The sequence below is a fragment of the Belonocnema kinseyi genome, chromosome 6, assembly GCF_010883055.1.
Source record: "Belonocnema kinseyi isolate 2016_QV_RU_SX_M_011 chromosome 6, B_treatae_v1, whole genome shotgun sequence".
Taxonomy (NCBI): Eukaryota; Metazoa; Arthropoda; class Insecta; order Hymenoptera; family Cynipidae; genus Belonocnema; species Belonocnema kinseyi.
In genome coordinates, this window is record NC_046662.1 from 4,131,156 (window position 1) to 4,140,588 (window position 9,433).

Genomic DNA, 9,433 nt, shown 5'->3' on the forward strand with positions numbered 1-9,433 from the left:
GTCTAAGTACTTTTCGTGGTACAGTCTTAAATATAAAAGAGCTGGTTGGATTTTGAAAAATAAGGATCTTTCAACCAACTCTAGTCATCTGGGCTTTAAGTAAAATTATAAGTCTCTATACGAGGCGTGGCTGTTAAGTTCTCAGACTAGGTGTGTAGTGATAGTTTTTATTCGCCTTTTCGAAAATTGGTGGGATATTTTTAATGGACGACTCACTTTGATTCGCCTAAGACTTTTTTGAACGCGCTAGCCTAAGTAGGATACCTTTAACGTCATTCCAGGTTGAGACTGTCCATTTTATTTTCATAATTCAGAACTAAATCGTTTAGGGATGGGCGGTTATTAATATTGATACGCCGAATGATTCACTAAATCATGCGATCGATTACGCGCGCCATAAATCATTCTCATTAAGCCATACAAATTTTAAATTGCCGGTCCACTGAGGGAATAACATTTCTTGCATGCTCTTATAGTTTGCATGTGTTGCTGGAGTTTTTAAAATTTGTTTTTGTTTTTTCGAATTTCAAATTGAATATTTTTGGCAATACTTTCGGGTGAGGTCAAGACCCGATATATAAAAAAAATCAAAAACTACGATACGTATGGTCTTACAATGAGAGTTCAGTGCCCTCGGTCACTATAGTGGATATAGTGTCATATCTTATTCAACCACACATTTTTTACATCGCAAAACATGTAAAAACATAAAAATTCGGAAACTTATAAATTTTATGGAGCTGGATTTTTGATGAAAGTGAAGTGCACGCAGTTCAATGGTACTTTTCTGCTTCTGAGTTAGGTTAGTGGAAAAATACAGTATTTTTAGTTTTAAGTTAGTTTGCTTAGTTAAAACTGATTATTTCATATAAGTATGAACATTAACATTAATTAATATTCCTGTAAAGCATGACATTCGTGTCAATTTACGTTATCAAATTCCATTGCTGATGTAAAATGCGGTGGCAGTTTATTGAGATTTTGAGGTTAGGAGCAGTCTCTGGCAAGAGCGATATGCTCGCAGAATTAAAAACAAAGATTTAGCAAATACACTGAGAAAAAACTTCGAATTTTCGTAAAATTTTTTTAGTATTAAATTTTTCTAATTTGTCACAGAAAAACATTATTTTCTATAGATTTTTGTAACAATGCCATTTCTTCACGTTAAATTGGGAAAGAAGAATGCAATCATACAACTTTTTAATGATATCACTTTAGTTTTTTATCTGCGAGCAGATCGGTCTTGCCAGAGACTGCTTTTAACCTCAAAATCTCAATAAACTGTCATCTCAATTTTTAAAACTACAGCAACACATGCGAACTATTGGGATCTAAAATATAGCGATGCGACACCTGGTGGCTAAATTTGGAACTAGAATAACGGGGTCATTTTTAAAAGGCTGTGTGCTATTTTGGTGATATTTAGATTAGAATATAAATCTATTTTTTTAATGCTACGATTTCTATCATCAAATTAAAAAAAATGTCCGATAATACAGAAATAGACGATCTAGGTATGAAATTCAGTCAGAGGAAAAGCAAAAATAACAGATTTTTCTCTGTTTTCGGATGTTCAAGCAACGCTAGCAAAAACCTAGATGTTATGTTTCATCTATTTCCCTTGCCTAAAAAGGTTTTCTTAAAGTGGTTAATAAAAGTGGGTCTAAAGAAATAATCGATCGGAGAAAGCAAGGCGAAAATGTTCTAAAACTGGAGAAGAAGATAACCTCAAACATATCTGTTTATTCTCTGCATTTTAAAAGTGAGGATTACTCATTTCGAACTGATAAGTTCACATTGATTTCTAGAGCAAAATATATTTTTTAATATTTTGAATTTATAAATAATTTAGATATACCATGTGAGTCATCTTGATTGTCCATAATTTTATTTTATAACCACAAAATTTTGATAGGAACTAATTACAAGTTCCCTAATATACATCAAGCGAAATCGTTTTTAATTTTTATTCATATCGAAAATATTTTTAAAACTTGGGTTTTGCCTGGCTGAAGTTCTTTCAGAAGCTGCCAAGAAAATATTAATATTATTATTAAAGTGAATAATTTCCGGCAACACCTTGTCTTCTTCCACAAAATTTCTACACGAAGGAGTGGATAACGTAAATTTACCAATTTCAGCAATGCTGAGCGACATCTTTGTCATGCTAAGCACGAAAAACGATTAAAATTCACTAAGAACATAATGTATCAGTTGCAAAGTGACCCCGTTGTCGCCGGCCATCTTTGTTTAAATCCCCCTTCTGATGTCATGATTTCAGATCTCGATAGGGACATAATTTTAGACTTTGCATACGCTGAAAAGTGCGGGTCCCATGCACCTAATTTATACATTCCGATATCGGCACTGATTGATTTGAAATATTTGGAACTTTTTTTATTTTAAACCCGGAAGGAAGCCTTGCATTAAAAGTGATTAAAAACACAATTTTCGTTTGAAGCATTAGAACGTGCTCCAAAAGCATGAAATTTGCAAAATCTAGTATGATTGTATACAGGAATACATCTCCCTATCGTAAAATATTCGCATTGTCCAAATATTATAAATTAAAAAAATATAAATTCATGATAAAAAATTTCAAAAATTATTTTTCACTAGAGCCATCTTTGTGGAAATTAATCCTGACGTCGTAAAATGACCGGTGCTATGTTTGAAAAAGCTTTTGACCTCATTATAATTCGAAAAACAGTAAACAACTGTAGCGAGATATGCTAAATTAAGAGGGATACAAAATGTCCATTTCTTGGTTGCTTCGTGGTATGTAAAAGTATTCAGAAAAGGAGGGAGGACAAAAACGGGATTCAGAAGTATTCAATATTTCTCACGTTACCACTGGATGTATGCAATTTTTCAATACTTTTTAATGCAAGTCTCCTTACCGGGAAATTGTTCAGCAGACATGTCGCTGGGTCAGGACACAATCTTTTTTGAAAATATATTTTTATTTTATTTTATAGCCTGACCTACCCAATGAATCATAGTCAAAGGCATATTTCACTTTTTTTGTTTGCGGCAATCTAAATAGCCGAAGTCTTACCACCCATTCGACATTGAAATTTCTTCAGAGGCGCCGTTAAGGTTGTGGGTTTGGGAATAATTTTCTTTAAACGTCATTTTTTTGGTACCAAAGAATGTACCAATAAATAGAAAAAACCCGTTTCCAGTTATCATGTGTAGTTTCTTTGCAGTAAATTTCCTAAAACAGGCTCGGAACTAGAAGACCCCGTTCAAGAGGTTGAGGATAATTGAAGCGTTCAGCGTCCAGTATATTCAAAAACAGGTAAAAACGTCGAAAAAATAAATTAAATCTTTCGAAACGACCATTGTGTAAGCATTACAATGATATCAAATACGGTAAAGATAGATAAAAAAACCAATGAAACTAATTTTACATAATGATTTGAACATGACAAAGTTGTGCGCGAAAATGATGCTTAAAGTTATCACGACAGAACAAGACGAAGTGCGGAAGAACTTTTGTTTCAATACCCTGAAGAGAAAAGAAGAGCAATTAGATTGAAATAAAAAGGTTGTTGCATGTGATAAAAATGGGCTATTTCAATATAATCCGAAACCAAGGACAATCGATGAATTGGAAGACTAGAATCACCGATGATAAAAAAAGCGCATATGAGGTAATCAAAATTCAAGGACATGCTTCTCGTTTTTTATGATATCCGAGGCATCATGATGACTGAGTGGGTACCTATAGGTTGAACAGCGAATCAGCCATATTACTTGGAAGTGCTGACAAAGATTTGCAATAAAGTGAGACGAAAACGACCGAATTTTGTTCAGAAATAAGGACTGGATTCTCCGAAAAGACCACCTGCCCACTCTGCCTATTATTCGTCAAGCATTTTTTGGTTAGTAAAATCATCACAATTTTGGAACAGGTACTCCATTTACGAGATCTAGTGCCCTGTGACATCTGCTAATTCACAAAAGTTAAAAGTTTGATTAAAAGGATCCGTTTGAAATCCGTGTAGGGTGCGAAAGCATTTTATTCGAGAACCTCTAGCACTGCTTTGGAAAAGGGAAGACGTACATGTAGCAGTGTAAATAGCCACACCTCGTATACTAAATTCTGTCATTTTATTACTATTTTAGTCCAAACTCGTTTCTTAACCACGGATATTCCGTTGGACAATCGAAGCATGTATGAAGATACCTGTATGATTTCAAAACACGGCTAGGTAAATTACAAGCGCTCGGTAAATCGCAAGCGATTTCATATGGCTCGAACTGCTTGTTGCATCGCCAAGGCTGAAATTTATTCAATTCGTTTACTGGAATTGGGTTTCGCATCCATTCCAGGGCTTGATGGCTCGTCACAAAATAGACATCTGATAATCGAAGAACCTCGTCCATAAATTTCTGTGGAAAATGAAAGACAAATTAATTTTTTTATCGGAAATTTATCTAATTTGCAGTAAAAGAAATTAATATCAGTTGAAAATAACTTACGGTAAATGCATAATTATAGGCATTATTTTGGAGCCAAGCTGAATGCAAATGTAGTCCAAGTGGTGCTCGATTTCTTAAATAGTGTCTTTTAAAATTATCTGTCAACATTTTGTACACTTCTTCGCCGGATAAATTCGCTTGACAAGTTTCCACAGTTGGGCAAGTGTAATCCTAAAATATCAGCGATGTAATGAATATACCTATTATATAGACGAGTTTCGCGGGAAAGTATCCGGCCTTATGCTCTAACTTTGTACCTTGTCCATCAAATTTTTATTCTACTAGTGTACTCAATTGCGTAAACGTCTGGCAACGTACGCTTCACATTTCTGGATGACGCAACGCACCGAACGAATAGAGTGCATTAAATTTTTCCAAAGATTTGGCAACTGGCTGTTTCCCAAATTAAGGCATCCTCTGAAAGGAAAACTATTTCAAGCCGTAGAGAAAATAAAACCGTTGTGGCTTCCAAAGGGGAGTACTTTGAAGGCGGTATCATCGCTATTTACCACGATTAACTATTGCTTCTGGTACAAGACTAGGTCGGATACTTTCCGGACAAACATTATATTAAATTTTTTTCTCACCCCAAGAAGAAGTTGATTGAGAGGAATTTCCCAAATTCCTGGATAGGATCTTGTGGGACAAACTTGACTTGGACCATCACAAGAATGAGGCATCCTATAATCTAATGTATATGGCCAGATTGGTGGATCAGAATAGGGCGCTATTATTGAGGAGTCATACTCAAATCCGAATTCGGACATCATTAAGAATTGTCTGTTCCATCCTGTTCTTAGAAAAGGTGCTCTAGTTCCTACAAGTTACAAAAGTGGTTTTTGTGTTAACCAGTTTTTTAAAACTGTTTAAAAAAATGTTAAGACCTGAATTAAAAATGCACTAAGTTTAAGAATGTGTGATACCTTTAATATCATTCATACGAACTGCAGCATATTTGTTAATAATGTTTGCAACTCCAACCATTTCATCAAACCAGTCTTCTAAAGTCGCATTTTTGGACCACCACTCTTCAGGTCCTCTATGCCTGTAACAAGCAATATCATTTGTATCATTACAAAATTAATAGGAAAATTATCAAGCAACAAATTAATAGTGTTCTTTTATTTATTTACGATAGGTTAACTTTTCTGTTAAAAATTCTGTTTTAAAAGGTCTAAAAGTCCAATTTTGTTTCTAAAAATGTCGTCTTTTGATGGTAGCTGCATTAATTTGGTTAAAAATCATTTATGCCTTTATTTTCTTAAAAGATCACTCTACGTCTTCTGTTGTAGGAGCATTTTAGGCTGTGAAGTCTGAAATCTCTTTTACAACAATTTACATAATATGTTTTTCCCCGCAGTTTTAAAATGTTTAATGATTTAACAATTTTATGTAGTAAATCAATTATTATTGAATAATTATTATTATAAAAGCTTAAAAGTCATCGGTGAAAAATATAATTTCCAACTGGCAAAACTTACGTTACAGAATGTGTAGCAATTTCATGTCCAGCGTTCCACAGATATTGAACGTCCCGATAATTTGTGTATTGATGGCTCACAAAAAAAGTAGCTCTCGCAGGGCAACCGTTTGGATTTTGTCGTTCTTCAGTGAAAATCTCTAAAATAAAATCCACTATTAGAAGTAATTTTTTGTTGTTAGATTATACATTTTTTCAATTTATATACTTTTTAATCTCACTCGTATAAAGGTCGAAGTTTTCCGAGTTGACGGCATCATCAAATGTAATTATTATCATTTGAGGAACCAGATTTGCAGATAAATTACCCGGTATTGTGGTTCCATCTTTGGAACACCAACAATTTGGTAACAAACATTTGCGTGGGTTGCAGCTTGTGGCAGCATTTTGATCATTTCTTGCTTCTAAAAGTATAATAATTTATTATCCCTGCTGGCAGTAGTGAGATCCCCAATCTCAATAATTTTCTATCCCTTTCGTGAACGAGGACTCTTATCTTTCTCTATCCTTTAGTCTAACTATTATCAATTTCAATATCTTTCTTTATCTTTTGTAACCGTGGACCCTAATATTTTTCTTAACTTCTTTCTAGTTCTTTAATGTAAATTTGAGTCTTCGTCTATCTCTTTTTCTTTCTTTCGCTATTAAAGTAGTCTTATCATTTTCTATCCCTCAAAATTCGGGAATCCATCAAAAAGTTAGGGTATTCATCATAGAAATTTATTTTCATACCTTAGTCGACAACTGTGTCCAACTTAGCAAAATGGTTTGCCGGGCCTCTACTTATAAGCCCAAAGACTGATTTCACTTGTTGGTAATTTTACTTCAGCCACCTAGCGGCAAACCCTTCAAGGTGATGTGTATAGAAAAAGATAACATCGAATAGAGAGGAGAGGATTGAAATAGACGTAAATTTAGATGAAGAGATAGAAAAAGATAGACGAGAATTCCAATTAACAGAGCGATAGAAGAGGGTATTGAAAAAGATAAACGTGAATTTAGAATAAAAAAGAGCTGGAAAAAGATACACGTCGATAGACATATGATAGGATAAGCCAAAGCAGAGGAGACTGAAAATGATAAACGGGAATTTGGATAAACAGAGCGATAGAAAAATATTTACAGGGATACAAAAGGATAGGATGAGATAGGCAAGAAGGTATTAAAAAGTATAGACGTGAATTCAGAATAAAAAAGAGATAGAAAAAAAAAGAAGTTTATAGACATAGGATATGATTGGATAAAGTAGAGGAGATTGAAAAATATGGACGGGAATTAAGAATTTTAAAGTAATAGAAAAGGATAGACGTTCATAGGTTTAGCATAGGATGAGAGCGAGAAGAGGAGATTGAAATAAAGATAGGAATTTACATTGGCAGAGAGGAAAAAAAAGGTAGACGTTGATAGTAAAGGACAGGATGAGGGAAAGAAGAGATTGAAAAATATAGACGAGAATTTAGATTTTCAAAGTGATAGGAAAATGAAGACGTTTAAACACTGAGAAAAAAGTACTCTTGAATCAAAATTGCGGGTGCTTTTGAATTCCGCATTATTAATACAATAGTTTATATTAATAATCCAGTAAATTTTGATTTAAGTGAAATAATTCGAGGTTTTTAATTAAAATTACAGGACTATGGATTAAAATATTGAAAAATAAATGCACATTTATTTCGAACAAATTTTGTATTTAAAGTGTTAAACATACTTTTGAATTCACAAAGTATCTTTTTAACTTCTAGAGAAAATTATTTCCGCGAAACAAAAATACTTCAGATTTGATAGTATCTAATGTAGCCACAATGAATGGCGCTTTCAAATACGGTCAAAAGTATACAATAGCAGATCTACAGCATCTGTGATAGAAATAAAGAAAAATAAATTTTGAGTCATCTGTATATTCTATTTTCAGATGAAGATATGTATTTCTTCCTAAGGTTAAAGATTTCAATGTGAAGAAAAATCTTGTTTTATGAAACAATTAATGCGAATGTTTGAAAAAATTGCGTAACTGTCTGTAAGGCACAGTAAAATTGAACCAAAAGTATTAACCCTCTCAAATCTATAAAATATTTTTTTTGATTCATGAGCGTATACAATTTGGTTAAATTAATATATTTTCGAATCTTTCAAAAAATGTTGAACACCATCAAATTGAACTGGAAATATACAAAAAAACACTGAAACACATTTCTGGCCGATGTGATTCCGCCAGAAAATTACCGAATTATAAAATGGCCAAACCAGAAAATTCCAGAATTTAAAGAATCAAAAAAATTTGTTTGTTGAATATTATTTTTTTTTAATGGAATAAACAAATACTTTTATCATAGAAACTTCTTTAATGTTCAAAACTGTTGTAAATATTTTAAAAAAATTTTTAATAACAATAATTAAAAAGAATATATCTCTGAATGAGCAATTTTGTTTAAAAATGTGCAGAGTCTTTAAACTCATTTATTTATACAATTATTCTTATTTACAATTCAATAGATAATTTTCATATAGTTTAAATATTGATACAAAATTTCTTTGATACAGATATTTGACCGTTGAGTTTTTAATAAATAAATAATATTTAGTTTTAAAGAAAAACAATTTTTTAATTTATATAATTCAGGAATTTCATAATTCGGAAATTTTTTACGGGGATTTTATTATTTGGGAATTTTACAGTGTCGGAAATTATGTTCTTCAGAATTTTTCAGTCGTCTTATTTGTCAGTATAAATTAAAATATTTAAAATATATACAAACACTGAACATCTGAAGAAAATGTGCCGAAATTTTCATAAGCATTCCTAAATAATTGAATTTTTAAACAATGTATCTTTAAAGTTCTAGTTTTTATAAACATATGGAGTAATAAAACAAAATAAAAAACCACAGTTTTTCATCAACAAAATATAATAATTATGGTAGTATTATTTATTGTTGTTGAACTAAATATAAACATAAATCAATAGGCAGAAATAAAAAATACTAATAATTATGTAAGAATTTAGTAAAAAAAAAGAATATTATTCATTTTTTCAAATAATTCTTGAATAGCTAATCGGAGTAAATATTAAAGTCAAAACTTAAAAAAAAAATAAAAATAAAATAAATGGCGTATATTATACTATTTAGCTTGACACGATGCAAAAAAATTTTTTTAAATTATCTAACATTGTCTATTTTTATTCAGTAATTACTTTTTGCAATTATTAATTTAGTTGCCATTTTTAATGTAGAATATTGTTATAAAAAATTAACTTACATTTATTAGTTTAATATTCAACTATCATTCCCAAGAAAGGATTGTTTATATCTATAAGTTTTGACTATAATTCAATTCTTTTTGAAGTGTACATTAAAGTTATTATACGAGGGTAGTTCAATATGTCCTTAGAATGACCAACAAATGGCGCGCGAATCGCTCCAAATCATCTGTTTTCAGTCAGCACCACTCCCGACTAGATATATG

General features: G+C 31.8%; 1 protein-coding gene across 1 annotated transcript in view; it reads right to left on the reverse strand.

The window, feature by feature from the left end:
* Window positions 1-6: 6 nt before the first annotated feature.
* Window positions 7-9,433, reverse strand: part of LOC117174862 — a 22,317-nt gene continuing 12,890 nt past the window's right edge. The window contains exons 5-10 of the mRNA XM_033364263.1: window positions 6,190-6,372; window positions 5,970-6,108; window positions 5,412-5,533; window positions 5,076-5,305; window positions 4,489-4,659; window positions 7-4,398 (exon numbers count right to left, since the gene is read on the reverse strand). Coding sequence (XP_033220154.1) covers window positions 4,123-4,398; window positions 4,489-4,659; window positions 5,076-5,305; window positions 5,412-5,533; window positions 5,970-6,108; window positions 6,190-6,372 — 1,121 coding nt within the window. The 3' untranslated portion in view covers window positions 7-4,122. The remainder of the gene's footprint in view (window positions 4,399-4,488; window positions 4,660-5,075; window positions 5,306-5,411; window positions 5,534-5,969; window positions 6,109-6,189; window positions 6,373-9,433) is intronic.